General features: G+C 37.5%; 1 protein-coding gene across 1 annotated transcript; it reads right to left on the bottom strand.

Moving 5' to 3' along the window:
- Positions 1–1,059: 1,059 nt before the first annotated feature.
- On the bottom strand, positions 1,060–6,512 carry LOC137407178 (dentin sialophosphoprotein-like). Its single transcript, XM_068093780.1, has 5 exons — positions 6,407–6,512; positions 3,719–3,829; positions 3,199–3,336; positions 1,172–1,860; positions 1,060–1,095 (listed from the first exon to the last, which is right to left on the bottom strand). Exons 1-5 carry the CDS (start codon positions 6,510–6,512, stop codon positions 1,060–1,062), a joined length of 1,080 nt encoding a protein of 359 aa, XP_067949881.1.
- Between the last annotated feature and the right edge of the window lie 16,322 nt (positions 6,513–22,834).

Raw genomic sequence — 22,834 nt, 5'->3', positions numbered from 1 at the left:
TTACATACATTACAGTAGGTTAGGCCTACAGCTTTAATTAATATTCATTTTATTGTTGTAAAACATAGGTTTGCGATAGTAGTAGATTAGGTGTGAATATTTTACAACCTTTTGTTTTGCATAATTGAATTTTTGAATTTAATTTCAAAACAACTTGACAACTACCATGGACATACAACTTCCCAGAACACCACGTCGGGGCTGACACAGTGGCCATCCACGTGTCTCTCAATTATTACAGCTTAATAGGAAGATAAATAGAAGGTCCTCACAGCAACCATCAACATCAAATGCTAATGTTCAACAACACGCTACTTAAATTAATAACAACAACTCATCTGATTCAGAAAATTCTTTAGTAGATGTTGTAGGCAATGTAAATGACATGAACTTGGCAGCCCCTTTGTTTCCAGATGATCATGATTTTATAGACATCATTGACCATGAAAATATTGCACAAAACAACATTGCTCCTCCCAATGCTGCCCCCTTCATCACATTCCTCATTTTCAATCTCTAGATTGTCCTGATTTTCAAGAACTGCGTAACAACTTTCTAGACAGACTTGACAACAACATATCACAGCTCACGTGTACTGGAAGTAATGAGAAACATTTCATTACATACAATGCTCAAATACAACTATGTCATAAGTGCCAACAAGTTCCCCTGTCAAACTCTTAGATTACTAGAATTTCCTTTTTGAAGTTGTGCTGCCTCAAATTTATTTTATATCATCTCGAACAACCCTCATATACACTATACTCTGTCAAGTCCTGCTGAAAACTATTTTTTCAACAACCAGCACTACCCTTTCTTTTTTACAGTATCACTTATTCCATTATCAGGTCGTGGGCGGTATGACAGGGGAATTTCTAGTTAGTGATTACAGATGTTTCACATCTCAATTATTTACTCTGCTGTAAGCAAAAGAGAACATACTTGAGGTGTCCGAGATAGCTTCAGCTTCCTCCGTTGTTGTTGAATCTGTCACATCAGAGCCACCTGAGCTGACTTGTCTTGCTACAGCATCTGATCCACCTGTGCTTGCTTGTCTCTCTACAGCATCTGAGGCACTTGTGCTAGCTTCTTTTGCTACAGCATCTGAGTCACCTGTGCTAGCTTGTTTTGCTACATCGTCTGAGTCACCTATACTAGCTTGTTTGGCTACATCATGAGAGTCACCTGTGCTATTTTGTCTTGCTATAACATCTGAGTCACCTGTGCTAGATTGTCGTGCTACATCCCCTGAGTCATCTGTGTTAGGTTGTTCTGCTACAGCATCTGAGTCATTTGTGCTAGTTTGTTTTTCTGCAGCATCTGAGTCACCTGTGCTAGCTTGTCTTGCTACATCGTCGGAGTCACCTATACTAGCTTGTTTGGCTATAACATCCGAGTCACCTGTGCTAGCTTGCCTTGCTACATCGCCTGAGTCATCTGCGCTAGCTTGCCTTGCCACAGCATTTGAGTCACCTGTGCTAGCTTGTTTGGCTACAGCATCTGCGTCACTTGTGCTATCTTGTCTTGCTACAGCACCTGAGTCACTAGTGCTAGCTTGTCTTGCTACATCGTCGGAGTTACCTATACTAGCTTGTTTGGCTATAGCATCAGAGTCACCTGTGCTAGCTTGCCTTGCTACATCGCCTGAGTCATCTGCGCTAGCTTGCCTTGCCACAGCATCCGAGTCACCTGTGCTAGCTTGTTTGGCTACAGCATCTGCGTCACTTGTGCTATTTTGTCTTGCTACAGCACCTGAGTCACCAGTGCTAGCTTGTCTTGCTACATCGTCTGAGTCACCTGTGCTAGTTTGCTTTTCTTTAATGTCTAAGTCATCTGTACTAGCTTCTTTTGCAACAGAATCTAAAATAGAAACTGACTAACATTTTTCACTTGTTAAGAAAAGTTTACTAAGGAGATAAGGTAGAAGCAGTTGGTCAGAAGTAACAATATTGGTAGGTGAGAAGTACAGAGGAGTGTGGGACAAGTAATAACAAAGTAAAATCATTCAGTAACTTCTGAATTCTTTAACAATGAGTGGCTATAAAAATTTGCATTCCTAAACACTTGTATTTCTAAAAAGCAAAAAGGCATTTGTGAAGATGCAGAAAACCTGCATATTAAACAAGTTTTGTATTTCGACTGTTAAATGTAAATAATTATCGGCACTGACTGAATCAAGTTCGTATTACGAGATACTTGAAACATAATTTCTAAAATATATTTACCCTGATCTCCTTGACTTTGACAAGATAAAAGTTTTCTGACTATGTAAACCTCAAAGTTGTTTTCAACAATATAGATTGTTATCACCACCACTATTGTGCAGTTTTTACATAATTCTAAAAGTCGTACCCACCAGTCAGTCAGTCAGTCTGTCTGTCTGTCTGTCTGTGTGTCTGTCTGAAGACACCCTAGGAGCATGAGGAAAAAAGATTCTATCAAACAGAAGTTAAACCAGGATAATCAGATTTCCAGCCAAGCACTACCATCAGTGCCACTCAACCATTTCTAACAACTAGAACAACTGTGCGCATGTTTATTATATATGACCAAACTGCCAGCTTTCTATAATTTTATAACAACTGCAAGTATTTATTTCCTACTTAACAATGAAACACCAAATGTTTGGTTCATCACTAGGTGAGGGTGAGCTAAAGCAAACCAATGTTACAAACCTTTCACGAACTTATCATATGTGCTATGTACTATATAAAATACACCTGATGGTACAAAAGAATAAGCAGATTACTCATAAAATTGAGTAACATTTTTTTTGCCAAAAGATTTCAACTCATAAAAGAACTTTAACTCATCTTCCCCATACAAAAAAATGATTAGCTATACAATTGTTGCTACATCAATGGGTTTTACCATAAATAATAGCTGTGCACACCAACTGTACAGAATGTTCCATAAGAAACAATTTTTTTTATTGAGTAATGCAAAATCTGAACAATGATTACCAAGTTTTTAAGGTAATAAATAAATACAGTCAGTGATTCAGAGCAAACTGACCCAGCTTTATCAAAGAATTAGAATTCTTACAACTATAAATTACAGTGAGATTGTTCGATGTTTAAAATAAATACTTGCATGATATGATGTATGTTATAAAACTTGCAAAACTTTGTAGCTGGGCGGACAACTCCTGATGTGATCAGAAACGATGTAAATGATCAACAATAAATAAAAACAAACCTGTAGACTTTGAGTCACTCTCAGACTCAGGTTTTGGTAAATCCATCACTCCTTCAACATATGGGTCACTCTCAGACTCTGCTTCTGGTAAATCCATCCCTTCTTTCTCATCTGAGTCATCTTGGCAAGGTTGACTACCTAGAGAACCATAAATATAAATGGTAGATTATATTTCCCTGAATGTCTTTTAGTTACTTTTGAAAATGTGACAAAATATACATAAAACCGATGACAGGTTGTGGGTGAAGGTTCTGAGAAAAAAGAGAGAATAAAAACAACTGGCCTAATATTAATGAATAGAGAGAAAACTTCATGGTTCCATCACAAAACCAATGGCATTATCACATTCACCGGTGTGAGTTATGTTACACTGATCACCTATTTATAATAACACACCGAATACTAAAACAGGCAAATAGTTACAACACACAATATGCTTTAAACAATTTTTATCAGAGCATCTTCTTACTTGTCGGTGAAGTGTGTCTCTCAATTATTTGAAAGGCAAAATAATACTCACTTGGAGGCTTGGAGCTGCTCTGTAACTGTGCTGCTGGAATATGATCTGGTGGATCCATCTCTTTGATGTTAGCTATAGTCATGAAAGTTGACTGTCGCTCATGTGACTCTTCTGTAAACAGAAAAATTTGATAGCATAATCAATAAACATGACATCGTTGAAACCACTGTGACTTTGGAGGTGATGAACGATGTTCCATGAATTTCAATAACAAGTTGATTATAAGCAATTGAACTCATTGCAGAATAGGTTAACTCGAGGGAAACTGGCAACTTAATCCAAATTTCGGTCTGCATTCGTTTTTATGAATTGTCTATTACCATACTGTCTAGCGTATGCATGTTTAAATATATTTGCATATCAAGTTTTGTACATGAAGCAAAACGTAAATAAACCGTTTGAGCAGAGTTTTATTTATAGGGATTCTACACCATACAAACAGGGAAATAAAAGTTAATTGCCTAATCCATTCCAAGATTTTCTCAAGCTCACCTCTGTGGGTGGCCTTTCCAAAAAGAAAAAATTAAACTTATATTTTTGTTTTGATGGCTGTACAGTAACCGTGGTATTTTTATTTGTATCGACAATTTATCTTTTTTTTTAATCACTCTCATTTGGTTTTGGGTTCAAATATGTTAAATTAACAGAATTGCTCACCTTCAGCGTCAATATTAATCAATTTTTTCACATTTTTCGACCCAAAAAGTATGTTTAAAGTTAAGTGGAACAAAAATACTTTTTACTATAATAAATTCGGTGTCTGTCTGCCTGTTTGTCTAAAGCTAGGGTTACAAAACAGAGAACAAACCATGGAGTGTTGCAACAGTGTTACAATAACAGTGTTAGAGGTTAAAATAAAACATCGCTTTCAATGAGATTTGAACTTGTGATATTCAGCTTGATAAACCGACACTCTAACATCTGCATCAATCGACCACCTTCAAGGTATTTCTGAATAATTGTACAGCTACTTATTCTCTGTATTTTATCAGCACTCATGACAATCTCTCATGGTACACTAGACTGCAATGGTACTAGTATATATAAAAGAGATACCTCTATATGTTATACAGCTACTTATTCTCTGTTCTTTATCAGCACACATCACAATCTCTCACAGCACACTAGACTACCAGGGTACTAGCATATATAATAGAGATACCTCTATATGTTATACGGCTACTTATTCTCTGTGCTTTATCAGCACACATGACAATCTCTCACAGCACACTAGATTACCAGGGTACTACTATATATAATAGAGATACCTCTATATGTTATACAGCTTCTTATTCTCTGTACTTTATCAGCACACTTGACAATCTCTCACAGCTCACTAGACTACCCTAGTACTAGTATATATAATAGAGATACTTCTATATGTTATACATCTGCTTATTCTCTGTACTTTATACAGCACACATGACAATCTCTCATGGCCCACTAGACTGAGAGGGTACTGGTATAATATATCTATATATATATATTCTTTATATTCTTCTTTATATATATATTTGCTTTTTGCACACATGACAATCTCTCATAGCTCACTCGACTGAGAGGTATGAATATATATATATATACATATGTATATATATACATATGTATATATGTATATATATATATGTATATATACAGATATATATATATATATATATACAGGACAGATAGCGCAGTTGGTAAGGTATTGGGACCGTGACCATTAGGTCCTCAGTTCAAACCCCAACAACTGCACTTTTCTGATGGTCCTTAGACAAGACCTTGGCTTGTATAACGTCTACAACCTCTATGATGAGTGCAATAACCAAAGCCATGCCGGCTCAGACGTCGCCCGGTCAAACAAGGTCCGCGCTGCCTGTAGCTGAACCAGGGACAACGCAGTGAAAATGGGCTACTGGTTTAAAACGGATAAAATGGACTCGGACTGATAACAGGTACCTCATGCAGTGCTACTTTATGAGTGAACCTCAAAAGTGGGGTTATATGGGAAGGATGCGTCAACTGAGGATAAACTGCGCCCTGAATTGCCACTAACCGCTAAGCAACTTGTAGCTCAGAGTAGTAACATAATCAAGCGGCACCTCATATCGGAACTTGAGGTAGATGAAATTAGGGAACAGTTCACCCAGGTAACCTCGACCAATGAGGAGTGCATATCAACACACGCTGTCACACATACACAATCATGTGTTGACTCACGGGTTGAAGAAGACATGCACTTGGACCTTGACTCAAGCGTGAAAGAGCTTGCGGAAAATATCATCAACAAGATGCTGGCTGCTAATGATTATGGAAGCAGGGTACCACTACGAAAAGTTAGCATGGCCATACCTAAGAAGCTGTTAGAAGACATTAACTTGGCACCGGTGTCGATCTCAACTGGTTCGATCAGTGAGACCAATGCCCTAATCTACAGTACAGCAACCGTCATCTTGGAGGTGATGGGTATTAAGCCCCTGCCAACAAGGCTTCAAGCCATTCTACCCTGGCAGCTGAGGCTACAAAATAAGATCAAGGAATTGCGCAAGAAAGTTAGTAGGCTCAGTGAGAAATCTAACCACAGTTTGGAGCGTACAAAAAGGGAAGCCACAATAGAAGCTCTAGAATCTGCCAAACAGCAGCTAGTAGCACTCTCGGCACGACTGAAGCGGTACACCAAAGAACAGAATAACAAGAGAATGAACAAACTGTTCATCAATAATCCATCTAAAGTGTATTTCCAGTTCAAAGGTGAACTGCAGAAGCCAATGTCAGAGCCTCCCTGATCTAGCACTTCAAAGTTCTGGAAGGACATCTGGGAGAAAGAGACGACTCATAACACCACTGCAAATTGGCTGAAGAGGCTTAAAGAGAGCCATCAACACACTGTGGCTCAGCAAAGACATCAAGTGCAGAGTGCAGCGTATGAAGAACTGGGCAGCACCTGGCCATGACATTATTCAAGCATTCTGGTTAAAGAAATTGACATCACTTCACACTAGAATGGCTAAGCAGATGGAATGCCTAATAGAACAAGGTGACCATCCAGAATGGCTGACCAAAGGACGAACTGTACTTCTGATAAAAGATCCAAAGCAGGGGCCGATTCCCAAAAACTATCAACCAATAATGTGCTTGCCCACCACCTGGAAACTGCTCTCAGGAATAGTTGCAGACAAACTGAGCCATGAGTCACTATATGACCAGTGCTCAGAAAGGAATTGGGCGCAACACCCGAGGAGCCAAACATCAGTTACTGGTGGATCGGTCGGTCTGTCAAGACAGCAAGAGAAGGCATACCAATCTTGCCATGGCTTGGACCGACTACAAAAAGGCCTATGACTCAATTCCCCATAGTTGGATACTTGAGTGCCTCAGTATGTACGGTGTTCACCCTGCTCTTTTGGCATTCATCAAAATGTCAATGACCAAATGGAAGACGGAACTGGAGGCTAATGGCAAAAAGCTGGTGAGTGTAAAAAATAAGCGAGACATCTATCAAGATGACTCCTTATCACCGCTGCTCTTCTGCATATGCCTAAACCCTCTAAGCAATATGCTGGAGAAGACTCAGTATGGGTACCAGTTTAAGAGTGGCACCAAGATAAACAACCTCTTCTACATGGATGACATCAAGCTGTAAGCTAACAAAAAAGGGACATTGATTCGCTAATACACCTCACTCAGGTATACAGCAAGGACATTGGAATGACCTTCGGTATTGAGAAATGTGGAAGGCTAATTCTTAAGAAAGACCATTCTATGCTCACAGGTGGCCTAAAAATGCCAAATGGTACCATCAAAGATATAGAAGAAGGGTACAAGTACTTGGGAATTATGCAAAGCAACATCAACCACGAAGCCGAGGTACGTCACAAAGCCATTACCGAAAACAAGAAACGCCTTCGGCAGGACTTACGGAGCCAGCTCAAGGCCAAGAACCAAGTCATGGCAATAAGTACCTACGCATTGCCAGTAATAAGATATTCAGCGGGCATAACAAAATGGACTGAGGAAGCCATCAAAGAAACAGATATAGCAACTCGTAAACTGCTGACCATGCATGGAGCACTCCACCCAAAATCTGATACTACTAGATTGTATCTTGATAGGAAAGATGGCGGTAGGGGACTCAAAAGTGTACAGCAGACAGTGAAAGAGGAGGAGCAAAGCATCAAAACATATGCAACCTCCATGGCCACTTCAGATAAGTTGCTAGCTGAATTTCAATTGGCTGCTCTTACAACGCACCTACGCCCTGATGATGAGGAAATTGACTGGCACATGAAACCTTTTCATGGTGCTTACCACCGACAAACATCTAAGGTTGGCGATCTTCACCAGACATATATGTGGCTGAACAAAGGAAACCTAACGGCCAATACAGAGTCGCTAATCATGGCAGCCCAGGAGCAAGTGCTCCAACAAGACAACTCCAAACAAAAAATCTATCACACTAGAGACGATCCTAGATGCAGACTGTGCAAAGATGCACCTGAGACCATCCAACACATCATCAGTGGATGCAAACAGCTTGCAGGAAACGCATACACTGAGCGGCATAATCATGTTTGCAGGTGTTGTGTATAGAAGTCTATGTGATGAGTATGGCCTTAATAAACCACAACACTAGTGGGAAGCTCCTGGTAAAGTGAATGAAAATGACCGCGCTAAGATTTTCTGAGACTTCTACATTCGAACTGACAAGGATGTCCTAGCAAACCAACCAGATATAATGGTGGTGGACAAAGAGAACAAGAAGGCTACAATAATAGATATCGCAGTACCCAATGACTACAATATAGCCAGCAAAGAAAAAGAAAAGGTAGAGAAATACATGCATCTCCCTCTTGGAGAGGAGATTGAGAAATGCTGGAATGTAAGAACAACTGTAATCCCAGTAGTCATTGGGGCACTGGGCGCAATAACACCGGCGCATAAAATGTGGCTTGCCCAAATACCAACAGCAATCAACTCAGGTGAGTTGCAGAAAAGTGCGCTATTGGGAACAGCTAAGATCTTGAGGCGAGTGCTCAAACTCCCAGGTCTCTGGTAGGAGACCCGAGTTAGAGCAGAATTTACCACCCATACGGGGTATCCGGGGTGAGGAAACAATTTTTTTTATATATATGTAGTATATTATACCAGTTATATACATATATATGGTAGTTTACCAGTTTTCCATTCTTCCAGAAGTGTGGCAACTTTTAATTCTATTCACTATCACAAAGCCATAAAACAAAACGTTTACACAGTACTCTTGAGTGGTAATAGTTTAATAGCTGTAGTAACATATAAAGCCAACATTACTGTAGAATTCCTAGACATATAATTACTGAAAATTTTAATGATGAAAGATAAACCAGCGGATTTTATGAAGTTTCGTATGAATTCAACCAAAGGCACAGCTAAAGAAATAGAAACTAGCTTATGTGCTTATAACTTAATGTGCATATAAGGTACACAAGTTGTTCATAACATAGCTGCTACTTGAAAATAACAACCACACACAAAATAGCTACATTCTACATACAATTGTAAGGAGAGGAAATTGAACAAAATTGCCTTCTATATTCGTACTGTTTTCTGTTACTAGTATAAATTACAAGCAATAAGTTGTGAGGAGGAGATAACAACTAAATTACAGCTAGTATAAACTTTGGCTTTACCAAAATGGCCTACCTTAAAATCAGATCAAACTTTACCTGCTGTAATGTACTCAGTTCTCTATTCATAAGGTCTTTGAACAGCGCAAGAAAGATACAAGGTAGACGGCTGCTGAGGTAAACTTGTTTATCTTCCAGTGCTTGAGTTGGCTGACAAAGAAAAGAGTGAACGACTCTCAGTTATGCTGATGGTTGGTTAGTGTTCGACAATAGAATAGTTCATACGTCTTTATTATCAGCCGTCATTTGCTTATCAGTTGCCTCACAACCTTTGTGTTTGAATAATCATGGTTGAGTGATTCTATAAACTTTTTAACTACCATGATGTCTACTATAATATTCAAAGTCGGCCTGTGTTGTTGAGCATCATGCGTGTATTGCATATCCTAAATACTGTTCACCTATCTTGAAAGCTCAATTTGAAAACACTAAAAGTATTTACTCTAAGTACAGCAAGTCTATTTTCAAGACATGGGAAACATATGCTAGTAGACATTTTATCAGCTTTAGTCTTTATTTAACATGTTCACGCAATATTCAACAACAATTGAACTATTTACATACATAAGAAAGACAAGTAGTGTATGTACAACAATTTAATAATCCTAGCCATGTAGGAGACAATGTCGGTTGCAATAGTAATCAATATCTATCCTTCAAGAAGAATAGCAGCTTGTAATTCTATTTGCTATGACAAAGCTATTAAATGAAACATTTACACAGTGCTCTTGGGTAGTAATAGTTTAACAGCTGTAGTAACAAGTATAGCCAACATTACTGTAGAATTCCTAGGCATATAATTACTGAACATTTTAATGATGAAAGATAAACCAACAGGTTCAATAAAGCTTCACCTGAATTCAACCAGAAGCATAGCACAGGTAAATAGAAACTATTATAACTTCTAATGCTAATAGCAATACGGGCAGCCCCCCCCCCTCCATACTGCGGTAGATACGAAAAGCCGAACGCACTGAATGACTGAACAGACCGAATATCTTTTGGGAGTTGGCCTCCCTCAACTATTATCTATAAATCAATTATATCTATAAATAATATTGATTGCATGTTTCATATAATTATAATAAATATTACTATATATAGAAATAAATATATTCATTTCCAATTGAATAAAAAAACAATTTTGGCTAGTTATTTAGCTACTAGTTCACCAATGGTTAACGATACTACTGAACAAATAAAACCTTTTGCTTCTACTAGGCATTTCCCTTTTATCTGTCAAAGCCTCAAAGGTAAGGCAAGTACTGATTGGACTAGTGACAGCAAAAATACTTCGATTGAATATGTAGTATTTTTAATCACAGCGTGCTTCACTGGCGCGAAATAAACAATAGCCTCTAAATTGTTTCTATGGAATTCATTGAGCTCTTTATTTATAGAAGTTTGAGTTACGCACCCTTATCATTAAATAGTCACACGAGAAGGCAACTCCCAAAATATTCGGTCTGTTCAGTCATTTAGTGCGTTCGGCTTTTTGTATCTACCGTCTATAATGCGCCATACCATAGCCATACAGCCTAAATTTTAAGGCCTGGCAATATTTTCCATTAATGATCAGCTTTCTCCGCAGCGTTTCTAGTAAGACGACTCCTTTGTTGCGGGCATGCAAGCAATTTGTTATAATTGATTGGATATTGACATAATTGACCTACTTTCAAAGTAGCAAAACAAATCTTTCAAATGTTCATAAAAGCCAAATACTACTTGCATCTACACAGTTCCATTATCTGGTCTTAGAATAAAGTCCTTTTCATGTTGTATGTGGATTCACATTAGTTATGCATTAAATAATTTCTCCCTATCCACCCATAACACTGCCACTTGCAGTGTATACAGTTCCATTATCTGGTACTAGAATAAAGGTCTTTTCATGACAAAAGACCTATAGCAAACAACTTCATGATAAACTAATAAAAATAGCATGAGTGTGTAATTGCAGGTACTCAGAGCATTAGGTATCAACCTTGCCTTTGAAGGTCATCTTACTGTCTACCTGCCGGCATGTCAATGATGACTAAAGCTATATCATCTGGTCCAAGAATAAAGAGCTTTTCATAACAAATGATCAATAACAAACGGCTTGATGATAAACTAATAACAATAGCCTGAGTGCATAATTGCAGGTACTCAGAGCATCAGGTATCAACCTTGTCTGTGAAGGTCATCTTGTTGCTCACCAGCGTGTCAGTGAAAATATGGAGTTTAAGTTTTTTATAGCCGACCTTTATTGTACTTTATGACACTTTATTAAATTTGCATTGTGTAATAGATTTTAGTACCTCACTGATTTTAATGAGATTGAAGCTGCATATTGTAATTTTGAAATCAGATTTTTTTTCATTGAGTTCAAAGTGAAATAAGGTCAACTGACTTTTGAACTTTTGCTGTCATCATTAGGTTCATACTATATTTGTATTTTTGGTTTTGCTTTATTGACGGATGCATTTTTTTTATTGGTAATAGCAATTGAAGGAAAAACTTTCAAGTGTTCTTTACAACACTCGGGGTAGAACAACTCCTTTGTTGTGACTAAGCAAACATGCTATATTAGAGTAGATGTTTACATAAATAATTAGCAAACCTCTACACAAACTCTCAAACCTAGCAAACCTCCACACAAACTCTGCGTGGTAGCAACTGGTGACTTTAAAGGCTCTACAACTCACTTGTGGAGCAATTCTCATTGATATGTACCAAAAGCTGTTGCATGTGACAACTTTCAGATTTCAGAGAGCCTACCTATCAGACCTATTCTCTCTTGTTTAGTATTTGTAACTCAAATGCTGATGAGCACATCATCAACTTTGCCTGCATAATTTTTGGAGAAATCAAGGGAGACGATTGTTGTTGACACGATCACCAAAATGTATGCTGTACATTTGCATTCAGCACTTCATCTTCCATTCACCATCTAGTCAACCACCAGTTGTATTTACACCAAATCAAACTGTCACACAATTACACTGCTGTTCTACACTGTGCATACACCTCGCTCTTGACTTACAGTTTTCGAGGTTAAAGATTTTCTAATTTGAGCCTGATCGACTGGCTGTTCGCCAAAAATGCTTTAAACTCGTCTCTTCATTTGTCTGCATCAGGATACATGCTGTCAAGTCCAAATTCAATTTTTGACACAATTTTTTCACCACAATTTCGTAAAATTTTGTGAAAAATTTTGTAAAAAGTTTGCGCTTTTTTGCAAATCAGTTTCTACTCTCAGGCTCTTTTCTAGAAGCTTCTGAAAATCACCTTTGAGATCTCTCTCTACGTTTTGGTCCAGTGATGCAAAGGCGTTGTCAAGTGATTTTAGCAACATTTTTTTCAGTACTTGAAGTACCCTCTACAAGTTTAAAACACCTCTCATCATCACATTCCTTAAGTTTGTCTTTGGTGAAATGCATCAAAAGTCAACTAAATTTGTTGGCTGCCCCTTATAATGCCCTGTTTTGATGACTTGTTTTGCTGCAACAATACAGTCATCTAAGTTTTCCTTTCAGAAATGGAGGCAGCAAGTAATGCTACTAATTTTAGTGCAAAGGTTTGGTCAACCAAATGCACACATAGTGAGATAGTAGAAATAAAAGACCAGAGCGTAGAGAGAGACTTCAACCATTTAATAAGAATCTGTTTTACTCCTGGCGCATCGCTCAAATTACCCTTTACCAAACCTGTAAAAGAGTTCAATAGAGTATGACGCTACTTTTGTACAGATTGTACCATAACCACATGTTTGATCGAGTGGTAGAGGGAATATGTAGCCAACCTATTATAGAGTTTATTGATCTTTCAGATTATTGTTAGAAGTTTGGATCATGAGGGAACAACTCCCAACAGTATGAACCACTTCTGGCCTACATGTATTTTAAAATAAGAGTATTTCATATATATTTTACAAGTGCCCTTCTGGATACTCACCATTGCTGTCAGTTTTCAGTCTGCCAGGCTTGTATTTAAAAAAAATCTGTTGTAAAACTGTGTCAATAGTAAATTGTAACGTAAAGCAAGCTTTTTGCTTAAAGGTTGACTTGCAACAAAATTCACATTACAGTTATTTGGTATCAAAAGATTCACCATGTCTTACTCTGTTGTGTTGTAGATGCACAATATGTGGAAATGTGATTACAAGCTCTTAAAAGCTCAAAAACGATCAGTTAATGGCAGCCATCACGAAAACGCCGTAGGTTGGAATTCCTCTCCAAAACTGCTCAACTGGGACGTAGTTGAACACGATGTGCTTCTGTTTACCCTTTCATGCAACCTCATTCGTCGAAATATTTTCACAAATATACTTCACGCATTCGATACAACCATGTCTATTGTCATTACGCGTCTATTTAATTATCATTGTAATGCTGTCACTTTGAGCACTGATATCTCAAAACCTGCCGTAAAAATTCATTTAATTGTTTTACCGGTTTGGGGCGTGGACTCACCTGTTTTTACTTAGTAGTGTGGAGTTTAAAATCTTTTTGCGTAGCTTTTAGTATTTGGTCCTTTGGAATTGAGTCGAGCTATGCAAAAGTACTTGGCAATACAGGCCAGATTACACTTCATAGACCAATCTATCGGACAAGATTTTGGCACGGGTGGCAACGAGGCTATGATGTATTCAATATGTTCTGCAAATCATACAGATCAGCACATACAGATGTGTAAATGTCATGATAATGTTGTTTGTTTCCAGTATGTGATGCACATAAAATGTTTAGAGCTCGTTGACAAGGTAAAAATATTAGAATGATATTGTAATTAACAACGAAAAATTTAATTTGGTACGAGCTTTCACCACTTTCCCAGACCTTGTTCACATTGGCTGCACAGCAGTAGGGATACAGTGCACCCTCCCATAGGGGAGACCGGGGCAAGTTGAGTATTGGGGCAAGTTGAGCATTACCATTTCTTACCAACCATGTGCTTTGTTGTTAACATTTGTGACATAGTTTTGTGACCATGAACATTACATACAAGTATTTACAAGCTCGAGAGGAAAGAAAGAGAGGTAAGCCATTCATTCAGGTCTTTGTCATTTTATGCTGTTTACTTGTAATTTTCATGTACACTATACTTGTGCAAAAGAACAAATTGAGCCAGTTGGTGACCACCAAATTGTTACATCTTGTTTAATAGAATCTTTTTGAAGTGATACTATAATTTTTTGTGATTCCAAATGTAGGTTTCCCAGCTTTGATCACAACACCTGAGAAGTTGCATGTGGGGTAAGTTGAGCACGCTCAGCTTACCCCGGTATGTTCATGCAGCCCATACTTCTGCAATATACTACCCGATACTATGGTTGATGAAAATACCGTAATCTGCATAAGCTATCTGATTCAAACAGGAGACAATTCACGAAGTCGAACATCCTTTTGCTATCCAGGCAAAGACAATGAGGGATGGTGGAACTATAAAAATACTCTTGAAGGCCTGCCGGAGCCTTTCATTGGCCAGGAAGAATTAACTTCAGTTATTCATTGGACTGTAACTCTATTAGTTTTACCCATTTATACTTCCAGCTACTTGGGTTTGCTCTATTTTAGCTTTTTCTTGCCATTTTGCATCCCAAATAAAAGTTTCAGCAATAATAGCATGCTCAATATTCTTTATGCTCAACATGTCCCAATAATTTTTTTGGTTTCTTAATTTTTATGAAAACTTCATTAGTTGGACTTGCAAAAAAATACTGCCAAATCAAACACTTTGATAGGCCGCACCTATGCTATGAAAGTCAATTTGATTGTATTATAAACCACGGGGTAATAGCCGTTTAAATTTTGCTTGCTCAACTTGCCTCGTCTCCTCTACAGTTTTCTTCTTAACGAAGTAGAACATGAGAATATTTTTACCTTGCCATATGAATCTTATTTCACCATACAAACTCAACAAAATTCTCGCCTGAGTTCAAATTTGGCAGTCGGTGTGCTTATTACACACGCCAAAATAACATAAAAATGCTGTTCGCCAAAAACCCTTTCACTACGCCTGAAAGAGACACAATGACCGATTTCAGTCAGTTCAGCAATTTTAGTGCGTGAAGTGATGATACATGTACTTTCCTTTTAAAACTAGTAGCAAATTTGGAGTTGCGATCCCTTTAAACATAAATGGTCTGACAACTTCTCTTTACTTGCTTACAAAAATCCATTGCATTACAAAAACGGCATCGTTTGAGCTCTTTTGTCAAAATAAGTTGAAAAAGGTTTGAATGAGATTAGCTAAAATGATATTGAAAATGAAGCGAAAAACTAATAGGTGGTAAAATTTTAGTGACAAAAAGTTGAAAGTCAGTAAAATAGTCAACAATACATACAAAAACTTAGATTTAAGTGCGAGTTTAGTAAGCTAAACTTATAAAGGGAATTCAAAGTTTATGTTGTAGGTACCTCCATCATAAAGGTAAGAACTATCTATGGTACGTACTGCACATAGCACATTGCAACTTTACATTTTATTGCAGATCATCACCAATAAATGCCCTGATTATACTAAATTTACTGTAGCTAACTATAGTTACTAAGGTTGAGGTTAACATATTATTTTGTTACTAATTTTTAATATGTGCAGTATTTGTGCAAAATTTTAATGACTTTTACCTGGGGATGTTTGCATTATATAATTACTATGGTTTCTATACCTCTCTATACGATTTTTTCACCATACGATACCGACCTTGGATCGGATTAAAATCGTATCCTGAGAGTGCACTGTATGTGGTTGAGATTCGTTGTTACTAACACCCGAGCTTGTACTAAGTTTCCTTGTAGTAAGTTTTACAAGCAGAGCCACACTCTGACTCGGCCTGGACAACTTTTGTGCCTTTGGAGTAGGGTGACTCATCACCGACTGGGAGCTTCTTACACTTGCAGTAGAAAGAGAGCGCAATGGCAATACCGGCACATTGCCCACCACCATTCTGGCTGGGCTAGTTGATGTTGGAGAAAAAATGATGGGGCCTCAGCTGTTGGAGCCTTGTTTTGACTGCTAACAACCTTTACTAAATTATAATGGTTTGTGCATAAATCAACTCGAGTATTTGTTCTCGACCAGCTGCAGCCATAATAGTGGTGGTGATTGGTCTCCTGTTTAAATCATTTAGGTATAGCCTCCCTCTCCCTAGTTTTATGACTTCCGTTGTAGCTGTGAGCTTACCACCCTTTATAGTCAAGTTCAATTGCTCTGAGCTTCTTAAGATCAATAGGTGAATTAACGGCATAACCCATTGGATTTATACCCATACCCATTACCAGCTGAGCTGAAAAATACCCATTTTCTAGGAGACTGTCGTTATAGCACATTACAGATACATCAAGATCAGTATTTTTTATGCTAACTTTTTGAATGTTTGAATGCAACGTTCCCCCAAACCATTGAGTCTGAGATTCTTAGGAGCACTAGTGGGGTGTACGATGTTCCATATCCTCATCAATTTTGCAGAACTTTCCGAAATGAACTGAAACCATTGCCCAAAACAATAGTGTTTGGTACTTTGAAGGTGCAAATCAGCTTATTCACAAATCTGCCAGAGATCCGCAGCTGTTGGATTCGTGAACTTTTCTACCACATGAAACTTCTATAGTACTCAGAAATTACTATAGGAGATTCATGTCATGTTCTGAGTTTGCATCAACACTGCAAAATTTCAAAGCATTCTTTCACCAGGGTTTTCCGCAAAATGGTGTCAAGCACATGGGTTCAGGTGGAGCATGCCTGAATAATAGACATGAGTCACACCTTTGCACCACTTTCCATGTATTCTGGGTCATTCCAGGACAACATCCAGCACTTTTGGCTTGTCGGATGCATCAATTTTCTTTCAGATGACTGGTTGTTCTCTGCCAACCCTCTTGCACGCTCCTGAAAATTTACAAATAGGCAGTTCTCATAATACAACAATCTTTCCAACACAGTCAGATTGTCTTTGTAAGGGTGAAACTTCTTTAGCTAACTACTGAAAGACCGGTCAACCTACCCTAGATCGGCCAGCTTTGCTGAATGTAGTGCGTCAGCTGGCTTACCACTAGATCAGACGCCGGTGCCTTCTCTTTTATCTTTATCTTCTGAGGTGATATAGGAAGTTTTTCAACTAGCTCCTGAAGCAACCAAGGCTCAAGATAATTATCCCTTTTTACCGACGAAAGTGGCCAACTGAGAGCGTCAGCGACGACCAGTTTTTAGGCCAGGACATAAACTACGCTATACGAGGATCTCATCATGTTCAGACGACTCTTTTGTACACGCGATGGAGGCTTGAATAAGTCCTTTTGTGAAATTACTGTCACTATTGGCTTATGATTAGTTTCTACAGAGAATTATCGACCGGCCATGTAGTAATAGAATTTCTCCAATTGCGGCTACTGGCAACTGCGCCTAAGTCTTAAATTTCAGAACTTACAACATTCATCCTCTCGTTTGGAAAGTATTTCTGTAAAAGTTTAACTTTTGGAATCTCATCGGCATCTGAAACTTTCCAAAGAAAAATGCAGAAGGCGTTGGAGAGGGTAGAAGAAGAGTGTGTCAGTTGAATGAAATTTTAATTCATACTGAGACTCAAGAACAGCACGTCACTAAGGTTCAGAAAGTTCTTTCAAAGTTAGTTGAAGCTGGCATCACGCTCAACTCTTGGTTGACGCGTCTTCTGAAACGCTAGACCAAGAATTGAGCGTTCTAGAAAAATTCGAGTTCTTTTGGAACCGGTAAGTGTTCTTGGGTCATGTTATTGACGAGTCTGGCATCCGAGCAGACCCAGAAAAAGTAAAAGTTATTTGTGATTACCCTAAATAAAGAATAAAAAAGCCCTGAAGCAGTTTCTAGGTACAGTAAATTCTTTGGGCAAGTTCTCTTTTACGCTGGCAAATGACACAGCCCACTAAACATAAAGACAATGGTTGGCTGTGGAAAGAGGATAAAGCGAAAGAGTTTGACATCACCAAGTACAATACATTGTCTGAACCTGTTTTGATTCCCTTTGATTTGGAAACCAGACGTGGCTGTCCACTGATGCGCCGACTTTTATTCTGAGGGCAGCGATCTTTCAAAGGTCAAATGACGGCTTCGTGTCGATGGCGTTTGCATAATGGTCTCTCTCAAAAACTAAACAGCGAACAAACTCAAACACTAAAAAGAAGCTCAGGCAATATGTTGGGTTGCCGCCGACTACAGTGAGCGGGTATCACACCTGTAAAGGAGACCAGAAGGCAGTCTAGTCTTCCCCATCATCACGAGTACTTGCTCCTTCATTCACCAAACGTTTGTGATAAGATAGCGCCTGGTTTTGACAGCGAGGCCTGCGTGCGGTAACCCCCGACACAATGGGGTGTTACATCATTACAGAAAAAAACCTATCGTGCGAAGAAAAAATATTTTGTATGTTCAAAATTAAAGATGTGATAGCGCCAAATTTTAGTTGATTTTAACAAAAAATTATTAATGTTTTTCTATCATTTGAGATGCTGTTTGTTGTTTAAGGCAATCTCACTGTCAAAATATTTGAAGATTAAAATCGACAAAACTTGATCCCGGTAAAACTGCCCAGAAGAAAAATCGATGTCCAGACTTGCCCAAATTGAAGTACATGTATGTGGAGAAGCAGCATGTACATCTCTCGTATTCACATAAGTTATCATAATGAAAATTGAGTCCTATGTGGCTCTATTAGTATATATTTTATTCTGTATTTGCTCATGATTGCTAAAATAAAATTTCCAACTTAGCTACAGATACATTATTATAGGTGTCTCAAATGTCTCAATTAGGTTAATTAAAACTCGAATTATTAGTTTTCTGTAAATGCTGTGTAAACATATGCACGCAGACTACAATTTTGTCAGACTACGATAATTAGGTCAAGCAAACTAAATTGAATAAGGCGATTGTATCAGCGCAGTTCTTAATCGCTACTCATACGATAAACTACAATCGGTCGAAAATATGAATTAAGTTTCTTACCATTTTTAACTTGTGTTGTGCTTGACACAGACCAAAGAGATAAGGCAAATTACTTTTTAGTAAATTAATTAGTATTTTCATTTGTTTTGATCTGTTCATCTACAAAATAAAAAACAATTACTACATTAATTTACTGAATTGAGGCAGTTGCAGCACATTGTGTTAGTTCATTCAGCTGGTTTACTAATCAATCTGTCATTTCAATTGACAAAGTTTTTAAAATTATAGAAGAGTAATTATAGTTATTAAACTTCTTTAATTTTTATGCATTTTAAACTTTTTTGTTTAAAATAGGATAAACACACATGAATTTATACAAAAATTATATGCTATGAAAATAAGCTTGACCCTTTTATGGATACTATAAACATTTTCTTCAAATATACAGTAGGTTACGCACTTAAATAATTTGATATTTTTATATTTGCTAAGAATAGTCTGCATAACCAGTTTAATGTTTTATTGTAGCAGTGAGATGCCTTCAAGTCGATATGGTGTTCTCTCCTGTGCTGATGCTAATTGTAAAGAGGCCAAGCATCTATTTGCTTGACTTCAGGGAACGAGCTCAACAGCTGTTCAGGGAGCCAAATGGACACCATTTGTGAAGATGCATGCAGCAAATTTTCAATATAACAGCACATTTAATATTTGCTTCGGGCACCACACTGAGTAATGCTTCAGCAACTACCGCCAGTACAGGTCCCAAAAAGAAGAAAGCATTGAGCTCTTGTTAAAGAAGCAGTCAAATATAATTCTCTCACAAAACTTTCACACTGACGCTGGTTCTGCTGTTACCCCAAAGGAGCAAAAGCTAACTACCCTTTTGCCTGCAGTTGAGAGTAGAGCAGTGGTGCGAGGCTTACTTTGTGACGCTGAAGTCGTGTGAGATGTGATAAAGCACAGTACATGACCTTCCAACTTGTAAATATAAAACAACTCACGTTTTACAGAAAATAATTTCCTGTTTATGCATTGCAGTATTCCTGAAGTACCTATGACAGCGACCCTAGTTCCTCGGTCGTAATCTAGAATACCTATTTGTAATCCTCAGCCTGAAGAGTCTTGGACCTGGAGAGTCCTCTAATGTTGACAAAGGGGTACAGCTATGAAAGTGCGCCATATGTTTCACAGCATCACTGCCAAAAATGTCTTTGACTTTTCTCAGCGATAAACATTGCAACCCAACATTAAATACATTTCAAAGTCATCAAAGTGCAGATCTACATGAAATAAGTTCTTATCTAAATTCTAGTTTCGAATTATATCAACTTTTATTTTATAATATGAGGTTTACATGTTTTATGATGGGATTTACAACAGGCTGTTAAAAGTGTGACAGCCAATATGCTGGAGGTGGTTCATCAAGATCACAGGGAACAATCAATCAGAGTGAGTGGCAATACCATAGCAATGGTTTCCATAGCAATGGACATTCATTTGTGTAATTTTTTATGCTTTGCAAACTTGATCTGTGGATTACATGTTTTAATGTTGAGGTCTTCTTGTAGCTACATACAGTTTGTACATTTTGATGCATTGAATTTTCAATTTCAAAACTATGCAATAACTGTGGTATTATTGGTTTGTATCGAAAATTTTTATCTTTTTTCTTACCACTGTCACTCGATTTAGGGTTCATGATTACGTTAATTTTATTTTATTAAGGGAAGCATAAACTATCAATGTCAATTTAAGTCATGCTCCAAAAAATTTTATATATTTAAAATAAAGGAAGGCTAATATATATTTACTGTTATAAAAGTAATGTCTGTCTGTTAGTCTGTTTATGCAAAGCCAGGGCTAGCGGTTGAGATAAAAGATGGATTTCAATGAGACTCCAACTCATGAAATTCAGCTTGATAAACCGATGCTCTAACACCTGCATCAATCGAACGCTTTTAAGGTATTTGTGAATAATCGTGCAGCTACTTATTCTCTGTCCTTTATCAGCACTCATGACAATCTTTCACGGCTCACTAGACTACCAGGGTTCTAGTATATATAATAGAGATACCTCTATATGTTATACAGCTACTTATTCTCTGTCCTTTATCAGCACTCATGACAATCTCTCATGGCTCACTAGACTGCAAGGGTACTAGTATATATAATAGAGATACTTTTATACATCCTTTTCTCCAAAGCGCAGCAAAAGAAAAAATGATATTTAAAGGCTAATTATGAGACTCGATTTTCAAATAGAATTTGAGAACCTGCATTGACTTGAAAATTTACCTTAAAGGAAAGTTCTTATGTAATACAAAGCAAAGATTTTACGTAAATGATTTAAGTTAAATGAAGTTTATGTGATATGAGCATCTACTGTATAGAAATAACAAGTTAGGTACATGTATGTACAGAAATAGCTTTAGACTTGCATGTTTACTAATTTTCTAATCTTCCAGAAGCATGGCAACTTCTAATTCTATTTGCTATTACAAAGCCATAAAACAGAACATTACACAGCGCTCTTGGGTAATTGGGTAAACAAGTTAAAACACATGATATGACGATAATAAGAATAATAAAGGAAACTTAAACTACAAGAGTTACTCAAAATCACTCTATTAAATATTCCATTGAGAGCAGATAACTACTACAAAAGGTTATTTTTTTCTCACCAATTATGCATAGTGGTGTGAGGAACCTCAAAACCACTAAAATAAATTATTAGTCTTGTCTTCAGCTATTTTAGGCGATGGGAGAGATCGTCGCATGTCACTAAAATCTTTGTAGCCATTTCTTTAAGCGCATTAATATCAGCGCGCATTTGTTCTCTGCTCTTTTCCAGTTCAGCTCTTTCTTTAGTAATTTCATCTTGGGTTTTGCTGCGAGCTTGCAGGTCATTCACCTTTGCTCTAAGCTTTCTGTAATATGTATATATATACAAATATATATATCTATATATATATATATATATATATATATATATATATATATATATATATATATATATATATATATATATATTTATATATATATATATATATATATATATATATATATATATAATAGATAAGTTGTCAGGCCTACTGCTAACAGCACTCTACGCTCTAAAAAGTGCGGAGTGTTATAACTAACTAGAGTGTGGAATAGGTTAATGTTACTTATCTTTGTTCCAGATTGATGTTTTATTCTGGGGTCACGACAGGTCTGTTTCGTGCTGGTGCACTCTTCAGGTGACTTGTGTTGAATGGCGGGTGGAGTTGCCTCTCCTGATGTTGTTGGTGGTGTCTGTAGCTCCGCCTCTGCCTGGATCGTATTGGCTGAGTAGGTATTTCTTGGAGTGTCTGCATGTATTGTTTATTTCATTTCTTTTGTTTAAGGTGGCTGTTTCTGGCCTGCAAATGATGTAATATTTTTCACTAAGGCACAGATGACATTTCTTTGTTTGGTTTGAATAAGGTCTAGCTTTCTGCATAATTTTCCATTTAATCCTGTAGCTTGCATTGTCATTCTTAAGTTTCCAGATGTGTTTACTAAGTTCTGTGCTGTTTTGCTTGTCACT

This window comes from Watersipora subatra, chromosome 10, assembly GCF_963576615.1.
Source record: "Watersipora subatra chromosome 10, tzWatSuba1.1, whole genome shotgun sequence".
In the NCBI taxonomy this organism is placed as follows: domain Eukaryota; kingdom Metazoa; phylum Bryozoa; class Gymnolaemata; order Cheilostomatida; family Watersiporidae; genus Watersipora; species Watersipora subatra.
The sequence above is the reverse complement of the archived record's forward strand: the minus strand, read 5'-3'. Positions and strand labels throughout refer to the sequence as shown.